The sequence below is a fragment of the Pantherophis guttatus genome, chromosome 1 (genome assembly GCF_059756535.1).
Source record: "Pantherophis guttatus breed Tessera chromosome 1, ASM5975653v1, whole genome shotgun sequence".
NCBI lineage: Eukaryota > Metazoa > Chordata > Lepidosauria > Squamata > Colubridae > Pantherophis > Pantherophis guttatus.
The window spans coordinates 288,104,701-288,117,976 of NC_142063.1; the positions used below are offsets into that span (position 1 = coordinate 288,104,701).

General features: G+C 36.7%; 1 protein-coding gene across 1 annotated transcript in view; it reads left to right on the plus strand.

The window, feature by feature from the left end:
- Positions 1-37: 37 nt before the first annotated feature.
- The window catches only part of DNAH8 (dynein axonemal heavy chain 8), a 133,090-nt gene continuing 119,851 nt past the window's right edge, over positions 38-13,276 (plus strand). Inside the window, exons 1-8 of the mRNA XM_034428025.2 lie at positions 38-251; positions 2,310-2,581; positions 4,639-4,773; positions 5,707-5,791; positions 7,484-7,632; positions 8,464-8,653; positions 10,252-10,415; positions 11,326-11,502. Of these exons, the coding sequence (XP_034283916.2) occupies positions 2,318-2,581; positions 4,639-4,773; positions 5,707-5,791; positions 7,484-7,632; positions 8,464-8,653; positions 10,252-10,415; positions 11,326-11,502 (1,164 nt within the window). The 5' untranslated portion in view covers positions 38-251; positions 2,310-2,317. The remainder of the gene's footprint in view (positions 252-2,309; positions 2,582-4,638; positions 4,774-5,706; positions 5,792-7,483; positions 7,633-8,463; positions 8,654-10,251; positions 10,416-11,325; positions 11,503-13,276) is intronic.

Here is a 13,276-nt window from a genome sequence, read left to right on the forward strand (position 1 = left end):
GATAGATTCTGCACTCAACTGCCAGTGTGGCCCTTGCACAGCTTAAAGGTTCCATGTCCTTCCACTTATAGTCCAAGCTGAGTGCTTGAAGCCTTTGGAAGCTTTGCTGCAAATGTGCTCTCTCTGAATTCTTCCGCCCACCTTTATTAGACTTCATTTTCCTTTGAGCTCAAGAGGGAAACTGCTTAACACTCAGTGGATGAAGTGAACTTCCTAGCGATCTGTCCATTTCCTTGCATCTTTTGAACACGGTCAGTGAAGAAAGAATTTTGGTTTGAGTTTGGTTTGAGAAAAAGATAAGGAAAGTTGGTTCATTTAGACTCAAGCTCATTGCCCTCTTATTCTACCAAGAGCCTGTTGTGCTGCTCTTTAAAGATAGCAGTAATGATTATATATATATATATTAATGTTTTTATGCAACTCTAAAGATTCCAGTGATTAATTTCTATCTTCCAGTATATGAAAGATCATCTCACCTTAAACATTACAAGAGGAAAAGAACTATTTTAAATAGATTTTAAATAGATTTTATTTAAAACAAATAATTGTTTCTTTTCAGTATTCTCATTTTAAAATAACTTAGATGGTCAAATATAGAATAAATCAGCATTAAATAAAAATTCTTTGCTACATACCCATTATCCTGCTCCATATTGGGGTAAGTCACATTTTGCCAAGAGCAAACAACAAGTAATAGAAAATTTTAAAAAGGCATGAGGTCAGAGGGTAAAAAAGGTAAAACTAATTTACATCATCATTCATGCTAAGTCTTCATATCTCCCTGTCCTTACTAACAAACTTCCAGCACATATATATACTGTGTTATACACTGCCTTTTGTTCTATATAACATAAAACCATGCACAGGTAACCTTTGACATATGACTGGTCACAGAATGCAGTGTCACCGATGCTGAACAGAAGGAACAGGTTTACCAGAAGAATGCCAGTTTTATAGTAGCTGTACTGATTGCCAGTAGGCTTCCAGTCCAATTGAATGTCCTTGTTTTTACCTATAAAGGGATTGCTTATTTTTTAAAAGAAAAACAGAAAAACCAAGAACCTAAAAAGAGAGGTGTTCAACAGAATACCTTAGTTATTCAGGAATACTTGATACTCTAAAAGAGTATTTGTAGTTCATGGCTGAACTATGGAATTGATACTCTGATATATCAGCATCTACTGAAATCAATTATTCCAGATACTGTTATTATACCTTTTGGTTGCATTACCCTCATGGCCTGAGCTTCCAAGAAGTATTTTTGGGAAGCAATAGGTGCTTCCCTTTTTATTCTATTGTAAGTATGAAAAATAAGTTTACTGTTCTTCCAATACCAAAGAAATTCAACATAATGATAGCAGTGTTTTAAATTTAAAGAAAAATTGGCCTAATCTCTTCCCTTTTTTAAATATGTAAATTTTAATCTGTTTTTAAATTATTGGGGTGTTTTAATCTGTCTGGGCCAAAATGATTTAATTTGATTTTATCTGGTTTTTAAATTTTTTGTATCTATGTATTTTATTGTTTGGCTGTTCACCACCCTGAGTCCTTCGGGAGTAGGGCGGTATACAAATCAAATAAACTAAACTAAACTAACTGTTCTGCAGAAAAAGCAATGTGAACCAGGCATTTTTCCCTAGCTATGTGGTGGAACATCTAAAAAGTAGTTTATTCTCAAGGCTGCTTAAAAGTTCATTTTTATGGGGCTGTTTTGCAAAACGGCACCACTGCACTGCAGCAGTTGCCAAGAAAGTGCATTCTGTCAGATGACAGGGAATATTTTCCTGATGTGAGAGACCTTAGTATTGTCTTCTCACCCAACATCAATACAACAGAATAAAACAGTCCTTGCAGTTTTGTCTGCCATTCCACCAGAAACTCTTTATTCTGGAGAGAAGCATTATTCTAAAGGGAAATTTTTCAGAGCTGCATAATAGCACTTAGACTTATATATTGCTTCATAATGCATTATAGCAGTTTACAGAGTCAGTATATTACCCCCAGCAATCTGAATCCTCATTTTACTAACCTCAGAAGGATAGTAGGCTGACTCCTTTCTTTCTTTATCAATCCTTCATTTCTCTCCCTCAGCCACTTTTCTCAGAGGGCTACTGAGGAAAGGACAAGATGGTCAAGCAGTAGGTCTGAACTGTTCATTTGAGGACACTATGGTAGATGCCTAGAAGTGGATTTGAAGAATTTAGGTTTAGATATAAGATATAATTCTTTTGGAAGGGATACACACTTTAAGACATTTGGTATCTTCTATTCTAAACTATCACTTTGCAACAATTATTAATAAACCACAGGAATAAAAATGGAGAACGTAGCAGACCCTGCTCAGGAGGAGCCTGCTGCTCGAGCGGAAAACCAGCCTCCTCCACCAGAGATTATAGAACCTGGTCCTGGACCACCTGAGGATGAGCCTGTCTCAAAACAGAAAGATGCAGATTTATCCGACCGTTCTCATTTGAAACCCACTGTTCGTGGAGGCGGAGAATCTGCAACCCGTAGAATGTCTAAATTTCGCCGAAGTAACAGCGGAGTTCAGTCACTGCAGGAAACTCTGAAAGAAAAACAGGTTTGTAATCATGATGCACACAGTAATAACTTTTAAACTCTCCAAAATTAGGCTTGATTCCTGCCTCTTGATCCAACTATTTAAAGATCTTTGTTCTCAGTTAATATTTTTCTGCATTACATATTACTGTATAATTTGAGGCAGTCATGTGGACAAAAGTACAAATCTCATAAATTGTTGCCATGACAATAACCCTGCTAACCTTAGTAGCACACTTAGGATAATATGTTGTTCAGATCATTTGATTTGATTAACATCCAACTTGGAACTGGCCAAAATATTTAGAATATAATTAAGAAGGGCAAAGCATGTATTCCTGGATCCACAAGGATTATTATATAGTGATCCATTAGATATTTGCAAGAGGAATAGTATCAAGAGTTGCATTTCATGAATGAGTTTAGAAGGACATTGTATTTTGTCAAATCGATAATTCATGGCACTCATATTCCAAGGCCTGAGCAGGGAAGATTTTGCAATGTAGATGTTCTATTTACATTTTCCAAAGTACTGGAAAGCAAATGTCAGTTAAAAAATAGTTGGGGATTTTATACCAGGGTTCTTGACGGAAACTTTTACTATCTGGGATAACTGTCACAACTGATTCTGATAGAAACTGTACAGCAGCATCCATGGCGGGATGGGGGAGGAGGTGGGGGGTGAGAGAGCATTGGGAGGTAACAGGATGAGGAAGCATATTCTACCATTGCAATGCAAATTTCACCCCTTTTCTATATGTCACGGCATCACACACACTTCCAGAAGGCTCAGGGGCAGGGCCTACAGCACAACTCTGCTTTTGTTATTTTGATGAAAGAATCATGTTCTGGGGCACCAATGCAATGGTGAAATTAAAAAAAAAATTCTACCAGTTTTGTGGGCGTGGCTTGGTGGGCGTAGCCTGGTGGGCGTGGCAGGGGAAGGATACTGCAAAATCTCCATTCCTATCCCACTCCAGGGGAACGATACTGCAAAATCCCCGTTCCCTCCCCACTCCTGGGGGAAGGATATTGCAAAATCTCCATTCCCACCCCACTCTGGGGCCAGCCAGAGGTGGTATTTGCCGGTTCTCCGAACTACTCAAAATTTCCGCTACCATTTCTCCAGAACCTGTCAGAACCTGCTGAATTTCACCTCTGCACCAATGTCTCTGCACCACTTTCTGGAACCAAGCCATTGATGGATTGATTGTTTTTTTAAAGGCCAGGATTTTTTTCTCAGAAAAACTGATGGAATATTTTTATTACTCATAAATTGAAAGATCACATTATGATTTACAGTGCTGTACCTTTGAAAATAAATAACTTTTTATTGTAATTCATTTTTTGTTTTGCATTCTTTTTTCCTCTCTTTTTAAAATTTTGTTCACCTCTGAACAAACATGTTCATTTGGGGTTTAGTCTTAAAAGGAATTATTTTGAATCTCTGAAGTATGCAAAATATTTTGACTGACTAAATGCAAAAATAAATAAGGGGCTCACTGCCTCATCATTTTTTATTAGTCCCATTATGAATTAACTGTAATAATTCAAGAATGAGGTGGCATGCTGCCTTCCTTCCTTCCTTCCTTCCTTCCTTCCTTCCTTCCTTCCTTCCTTCCTTCCTTCCTTCCTGTAATCTATTTTCTTCCTTTTAAAACTGGTGTATTAGCTGAATAAATTCAAAAACATATCAGGATCAGTTGTAACTGAAACAATATAAAACATAAACATAAACTGTGTATAATATAGAGAGTTGATTTTTTTTGTTTCAGATCAACATTTTGCATATATACATTTGCATATCTAAAAGCTTGAAGTAATATGTATGTATTTCTATGTTTATGTTATTGTGTAAGTATTTAAGAATCCCTACCTCAAAGAACTGTTTAGAAAATAACAGAAGAGAAACAATAAAGAAAGGCAAGAGAAACCAAAATAGGGATAAATTTGTTGAACATTGCCCATTATTTAGTTTCATACCATTGAATATATTTGAAATAAAATATGAGTACCACAGAAACAATAAATAATAAACATACGACTATTGCATATTTTTTCCTCAATTTTCCCAACTAGGCACGATACAAAGAAGCAAGAGAAGGCAGAAAAATGAAGGTTAATTCTGCATATAAATATATCTTTGAAATTCTATCCGACAAACTTGGATTAGACATTGGAACAGTAGAAGAATTAATCCTAGATGGCCCATCAGTGAGTTTACTTTACATTTGTTTTACAAGGAACATTTTTAAAACTTTGTTCATTCTGTGTTTTACCCTCTAATACTAATACATTGATAACTAATATCATCATAATACAATCTATGCTGAGATTTTCAGCATCAGAGTCACCAAAATGTAAGGCATTATGATTAAATTCAATGTGTAAATCCAGATAAACATCAGAATAACTTACATGTGAACAACTTACATATTGATTTTTTTTTTCTAATCAAATGTGCATGCTGTTATAACCACAGGGTACTGTATTTGTACTCTATATTATGACTTTTTGGTCTCATTATCTGAATCTTCTTGTATACACATAAATTTATTTACACATAGTCACACAGTATAGGATGAAGGGCAGGGAGATTCAGATAATCAGACCAAAAAGTCACAATATAAAGAATACAAATACTTTCTGAAATGCCTTCCACATAAGAATAAATAAATTCAGGAATCCAACTTTATTTGGATATGGCCAGCCTATTATAAAACTATAAATATAATAAATTAATTAAATATAAATTAAATAAATTATACACTCTTTGATCATCATGTGCGTTTTTATAATCAAAGGTATTTTTTTTAAAGTCAGTATTCCAAGATTTAAATTCTAGATTTTTCCTGTCCAAATAATGACTCTTTAATTTAATTTGAGGAAATAAAAGGCATATAGGATTTATTAACATAGTTGCTCTCAGGAGTTTAGGAATTGCTGGTCTTTGCTAGTTAGGTCCGTCCCTATGTTTTCTTCCTAATCAAGCTAGAAGGGAATCTTACTCATCACAACATAATGACAACTGAAAACACCTTAGAGGCATTGTTTTCCTTTAATATTTGGAAATTAGTACTCCCTTAGGGAATTTTTAAAGAAATAAATAATCTGGTGAATTTACACCATATATTTCCTTTTTAACAGTTACAAGCATTTGATAGTTTTTTTGCCAAGGGAGGAAACAGAACACTGAAGTTTATCTATCAAGAGGGTGAAGCTCCTGGCATAGGTAAATGTTTAAAATGATTTTATCTACAACTTTAGAGAAAAGTAAATTGTTTGGGTTTGAAGGAGGGGTGGGTTCTAAATTTTTTTACTACTGGTTCTGTGGGCCTGGCTTATTTTGTGGGTGTGACTTGGTGGGGTAACGTGACTGGGTGGGCGTGGCCAATTTTTTTTTTAACTTTTAAAAGCATTTTTTCTACAACCTCTTCGGCCGAAGAGGTTGCAGGAAAAAATGCTTTTAAAAGCCTCTGACGATCCCAGCTGAGCTGCGCGATCATCAGAGACTTTTTGTTTTAACTTTTAAAAGCATTTTTTCAGCCGAAGTTGTTGTAGAAAAAATGCTGTTAAAAGTAAAAAAAAAAAAAAAGTCTCTGATGAGGTGGGAGGGGTAAGCGAGCGGCGCCCGTCCAGGGACCGGTTTGGGGGTGTGGCCAGCCAATGTTATTACTGGTTCTCCAAACTACTGCAAACTTTTACTACCAGTTCTTGTGAACCGGTGCGAACCAGGAGCAACCCACCACTAGTTTGAAGTATTGATAACACGCATACAAAAAAAGAGCCAATCATGTAAAATAATAAAGAATTTCTACAAATTGGATTTTATCACTGTGGTATTTTCTGCTGCCGATATGCTACATATCATGGGACGATCTAATCAGTGGTGGGACTCAAAATCCTTTACTACCAGTTCTGTGAGTGTGGCTTGGTGGGTGTGGCATGGCATGGCTTGGTGGGCATGGCAGGGGAAGGATACTATAAAATCTCCATTCCCACCCCACTCCAGGGGAAGGATAATGTAAAATTTCCATTCCTTCCCCACTCCAGGGGAAGGTTACTGCAAAATTCCCATTTCCTCCCAATCAGCTGGGACTCAGGAGGCAGAGAATAGTTGGGGTCGGGGCCAGTCACAGGTGGTATTTAGTTCTCCGAACTACTCAAAATTTCCACTACTGGTTCTCCAGAACTGGTCAGAACCTGCTGAATACCACCTCTGGATCTAATGCTAATAATAATGTTGTATTTTCTAAATGATGGCTTGGAAACTCATTCAGTATTAATTTTAGAGGTCCCATGGAGGAATTTAAATATAACTTGAATTATATGAGGGTATAGCATTAGTATAAGTGTTTTCTATGAATAATTTTTTCAAAGTTTTATATTCTGTGTTTTAGAAAATATATCTGTTGTTATTGCTCATTAATATCAAGTAGGAACAGTCAATTGTTTTGTAGCACATGATAGGTCAGCATAGGACAAATTTAAATGATAGATTGAGGGTAAATATAAGTTAATATGGACTAGACAAGGACCTGTACATTTTGATTGATTGACAAGTTGGTGTCAACTTTTAGCTGAGATTTTTTGCTGTTCCCAACCTTATCTTCAGTTCTTCTAAGGGTGCATGCACTGCTGCTGTACCTCTGTACTTCTTTTGCACAAACCAGTGTATTTATTACATAGCAGTGACTTGATGAAAAGATAGCTAGAAGTTTGATACCCTAATCAAAGGAAGTGCCAAAGTAATTCCACAGCAGCTAAACTTAGCTTAACAACAGCAGAAATAACAACAACAATTTATTCAACCGCCTGACTCTCAACAACTCTGGGCTGCTCACAACAATTGAGAAAAGTATAATAAAATCAATTTTAAAAAGAGAAAATTATTTTTGTCTCTCTTTTTTTTTTTCATTTTCAGAGTGTGGGAGAGCAATTCCAGGTATTCTGAAAGGAACGAAAATGATGAAATTGTACGTAGATAAATCTCAAGACAAATTCAAAGGACAGTGCTTATTTTTTGTACGTGCTAGAAATGACGTGGCTGTGAATATTAAGACAATGCATGAGGTATTTTTATTTTCTTTCTCATTATTACCTCTCCTCAAAAAGCAAGATCATCAAATTTAAGGACAATAATAGAAATAAAGCCCATAAATTATAAAGAATCTTAATTCTGGGTGAGTGCATAGTTATTTGATTTGAACCACATAAGCACCATTATTTTGTACTTGGGCCCTAGTCTCAGATGAAAACATTCAAGCCACATGGATTTCATTATGACCAGAGGTGGGTTTCACCAGGTTCTGACCAGTAAAAATTCTGACTGGCCCCGCCCCCATCTATTCTCTGCCTCCCAAATACCACCTGATTGGGAGGAAATGGAGATTTTGCAGTAACCTTCCCCTGGATTAGGGAGAGAATGGAGATTTTACAGTATCCTTCCCCTGCCACGCCCACCAAGCCACGCCCACCATGCCATGCCATGCCATGCCACGCCCACCAACCCACACCCACAGAACCAGTAGTAAAAATTTTTGAAACCCACCACTGATTATGACATTGCAATACACACTTCCTCATTTGAACCCCAACCCATCCTGTAGATGCCAGTGGGTAGATGTAATATTATAGCGTCTGGGTTTACAAAGTACAAAAAGCCATAATGTGATTTGTTTGCTTTATTGTTAGTAGAGTATATGAACAGAGCAACTGTAAGATTCTTCATAATTTAGGCAGTATTAAATGCAAGGAGAAAAAAATATTCTTGTTGCAACATAAAACTTTTTTTTAATTGAGAGAGTTAGTATATTTATTTTGAAATGTCAACTATTATTGCATAATAGCTTTTTGATTCTTTCCACATCTGATAGTCATAGTATTTTAATCTTCCCTGTTTAGGACATATACTATTCATCAATGGATGGAAGTGAAGGTCTTTTGCTTGCCATCAAAAATACCTTGGCAATAGTTTTTCTGCCTGCCATTCTTGCCACAAGCAATTGGGGTGCTTTAAATCAGACCAAGCAGGGAGAACTTGAGAAACAAAGTTTCATCGAAACCTTGAATAGATATTTGTCATTTTTGGATGGTAAGAACAAATAGATCAAACAAACAGACAAATAAGTTGACCCTTCCATTTTTCTTTTTAAAATAATTGATAATTTGATGTACTGTCTAATATCTGGTTGGGACATATTATATCCTGATTCTTATTCCTATCCTGGCTAGCCAAAAGAACTGCTGATGTGGACAGAAAAGAAGAGCTGAAAGACCTGATTGGCTAATCAATGGCATACTTTTTTCTGTCCCTCTTAAAATACAGGCATCTTTCTGGGAATCCAGTAAAAATCATTAAAACCTTGTCTGATCATATTAAATGTATTGCCCCAAGTAGAGTGGGAAGAACATAATACTATAAAATTTACATATCATAGCTCTCTTGCTTCAAATATGAAAAGTTGATAGTTTTATAGTATATGAAAAGTCATCCTAAGACTGACTGAAATAATAAACTGGAGTGACCCAGTATCATATGACGAAAGGAAAGCAGTGGATTGTCAGAGCATTTTAGTTCAGGGGAAAATTACAAGTAAGGATAATTTCCACAACTCAAATACTGTACTTGATTTTGTGCATTTAACCAAGAGATGGGTCTTACTCCAAGGCCATTCCTAAAGATTGCAGAGAGGTAATCTAAAGCAATTCACATTTGTGTTATATGTACTTTCACTGTCAATTCTACAGAAATCATTTGTCCTTGTATATTACATTCCTATGACAATTTGTTATTATTGTTAAAACAATTTGTTATTATTGTTAAAACTTCCCCAGTAAGCTCTTCCTCTGGATTTTCCCTGACAACAGTATGCTTATTCATTTTCTTAGATTTTAAGCAAAGCTGTTGTTCTTATATAATAATAAATTAAGTACTTCATATGTTAAGTAATTATATATGTGTATTGAACGAGAGCTCTTTATGCTTTATGCTTTTCCCTTTTGCTTTTTCGGTCTTTCTTCTCCCATTAATTTAAAAATTTGATCCTTTTACTTCTTAAGGCTGTCTCTTACTAGACTCACCATTTCCTTTTCCTCTTTTTCCTGGCCATACATCAGGTTAAGCCCTTTCTGTTCCTTTCCTTTCACCCTGAGCATTTGTGTGTGTGTGTTGTTGTAGCTGTGTCTGAGACTTGCATACACAGCTCCATAACTTTTAATACTTTCTTAACTGCTGAGCTTCATTTCTGCTTTTGAGACAACTTCCTCCACTCCTTTGGAGATCTCCAATTCTGGTTTTCTTACTGACTCCACAACGCCTCTCAAGAAGTCACTTTATCTCTTCTGTGATCTGTAATGCTACCTCTCAGGATACTCTGAGGATCCCATTTCTTCTGTTTCTGGCATCTTCCACTTACAACCCTGTGAAACCAGACTCTTAGCGCCCAAATTAACTTCCTAGCTTCTGGCAAGCTGTGGTCTATATATATCTGTATCTTTGAGGTAGGATTCTTTTTTTTCTCTCCATCTTTTCATTTATAATATTTGCCAGGTGCAGCACCACCTGAGAATGTGCAAAGACTTGAAAAAAGGACATCCTACATGCTTTTCCCTAGAATACAAACTGTTGTAATGAAACAGCCCAGGAAACAAATAGTAGAATCTGAAAATGTTCTTACTCATTATACATAGGTGCTAGAGTGAGCATCCAGGGAACTGTTCAACTGAAAAAAATAGATAACATTGACTTCTCAAAATTCCAGTCTTTTGAGGAAGTGACAGCAGCTGCCGCCAATCCTGATATTATACATCAATTGGAGGATGCACTTATGATATGGTACAAGCAAATTGAGCAAGTAAGCATCTTCTGGTACCCTAGACAAGCAGAAGACTATGTATGAGAAGCATAGTTTTAAAAAAAGAGCCATGAAGAAGGCATTTCTGTGGCATCTTTTTCAGCACAGAACACTGTGGTGGCCAATCACATTATAAAATACAGACACACCTTGACAGTTCCAAGCTGGCGAAAATTGGTTTATATCAACATTCCAAACATGCTTTTTTAAAGCAAAATCTTTTCTAGATTAACCAGGCATTTGCTTGTGTTGTGATTTTACCCTGAAAGTTTAGGAAAGTGGTTTCCCTTTGACCAAGATAAGAAGTTACTGTTTCAGATCAAAACAGGTTGGTGCTTCATTTGCTCTTGGAACTGTTGTAAAGGCCAATAGCCTGAATGATAAGCAACTATATTTCAGCAAATCAAATATTATTTCAGCTGATAGTTAAGTATTAATTGAAGATGGCAGCCTAAGATAAGGATTTCAAGGGGCTAATTTTGGACATCTTAAAAGAGTAGCAAACTATTAGCTCTGATGAAGGTAAGGGTCATGATGATGAGGATGATCATGAGGATGAGGATGAGGATGAAGGTGGTGGTGCTGATTAGTAATGAACAGAAGCACTTGTAAGATTTCCAAAGCACTTTTGTGCTCTGCAGCTTAAATTACAAGATGAAGGCAGTGGTTTCTGTGCTAGAGGCACAGGGATAAGAGTGATGCAAACAGCATAATAATGCAAGCCTCACTCTTTGTCTACATGCATCTTGGAATGCATCTTGGAACATGGTATTGTATGCCAGCCCTCATTTTTCTGAGGAAAGTAGGCAGGGCCTGCAGATGCCATTGAAACAAAATATCATGTGACATCTTGAATGTGACATAGCAACAAAGACATGATACTTATCTTGTACAAATTTAATATTTGCAGGTTTTGATTGAGAGTGAACAGATGAGAAAGGAAGCTGATGACTCAGGTCCACTTACCGAATTAGAGCACTGGAAGCGTATGTCTGCCAAATTTAATTTTATTATTGAGCAGATTAAAGGGCAACCTTGCAAATCTGTCATAAATGTTCTCAACGTTTCACGTTCCAAAATTATAAAGGTAATTCTTAGTTGTTGGGTTTTTTTTTTTTTAAAAAAATGAGGTTTTAATGAATTTATACAGTCTACTTCAATATATCCCCATTCCCTGTTTAAAATAATATAATCTCTATGAAAATCTGTGGTAAGAGGCAATACCTAAGCAGCCTGGGATGAGCCCAACAAGTTAAACAGGTTGGGCCTGCCTTGAACTTGGATGGGAGTTACTATAAAATCACACTAGGCTAACTTGGGAAGTAAAAAAAACCCAATTAAAAAAAATACATTCATATTTCTGCCAGGAAAATTACATGCAATCATAAAGAGTTAAGTTTGACTCTGTACCTCTTTAATTTCATAAACAAGTTATCACATGTTTGAAGTATTACACTTTTTCCATTTAGTTTAATTAATTCATAATTAAACTGGTACATCTGCCTGGTGTAGCTCTAATTGCTAACATGTATTAGAATTGTGACACTCTCATAAGCATGCATTTCAGAATGTTTTAATTTAATCAGTTAAAATGATTACATCAATCCAATGGTATGACACATAAATTATGATCTAGATCAGGGGTGTCAAACTCACATCGTCACGGCGGGGTCACATGACATATCGGGACTTTTTCCCCCTTCACTAAACTGGGCATAGCCATCACGTGACACATCCAGCCCGTGGGCCGGGAGTTTGACAGCCCTGATCTAGATGTAAGGGTCAAGCAGGTGAGATGGGAATCTGATTCTCATATCAAAGTTGTTTTGTAAATAAAGGACAGAGGGCAGTACTTTCAAGGCCAAGTAAAGACTTTACTTGGAGATCCACAATTTAAAGCTGGGCCCTCAGATACATAGAGCGCAAGACTGGCTACTTGTTGAATAGCTTCTAATTCTCCACAATAAATCTACTTATCTAACATGTCTGCTTGGAAATGTGGAGTGGATAGAGTTAAATGGACGTAGTACTGTATTTGGCACAAAGCCTTCATTCTTCAAAAGTTGGGCTTTAATTCATTTCCTTGTGGTCTCTATGTGTGCACTAGTACTTAGATGTAATGCAGCTATTTCTCTAAGTGTCAGAACTGCATTTGACAGCAATATGATTTGGTTGACTGTTTGATACTACTGCCATTATATGGCGTAATTGATTTATTCTAATTTAACATTCAGAAAATTGGGGCTAACTTATGGCAACTTTACACAGATATGAGCATTAACATTTTTTGGAAATCCCAAGTCCAACTTTTGATGACTGAATTAAAACAGCTTTTAGAGCCTAGAGATTTGGAGACAGCCAGTGGGTTCAGTAGTGGTATTCACTTATCTTTTTTACTAGTTCACAAATATGAGCATGCCAGTGGTGGGTTCCTCCCGGTTCGGGCCGGTTCCGCCGAGCCGGTAGCAGTGATGATATGACGTCACCAAACCAGTTCTGCCCCCCCGCCCACCCCCGCGTTATTCTTACCTTTAATTTGGCCCCACCCCAATCTATTGCTGCCTCCTGAGTCCCAGCTGATGGCTAGAGGGAAAAAAACTGTTTAAACTCTTGCCGTGGGGCTTCAAAGGGCCACCCTACAGCTGATCAGTGTTAAAAGAAAACAAATGAGTAGACTGGTGCCTGCAAAAATAAATGGGTAGACCAGTGCCTGCAAAAATACATGAGTAGACTGGTGCCTGCAAAAATAACTGGGTAGACCAGTGCCTGCAAATATACATGAGTAGATCAGTGTCTGCAAAAATAAATGGGTAGATCGGTACAGCTCTGCAAGCAGTTAAAAGCCTGGTAGACCAGTATCT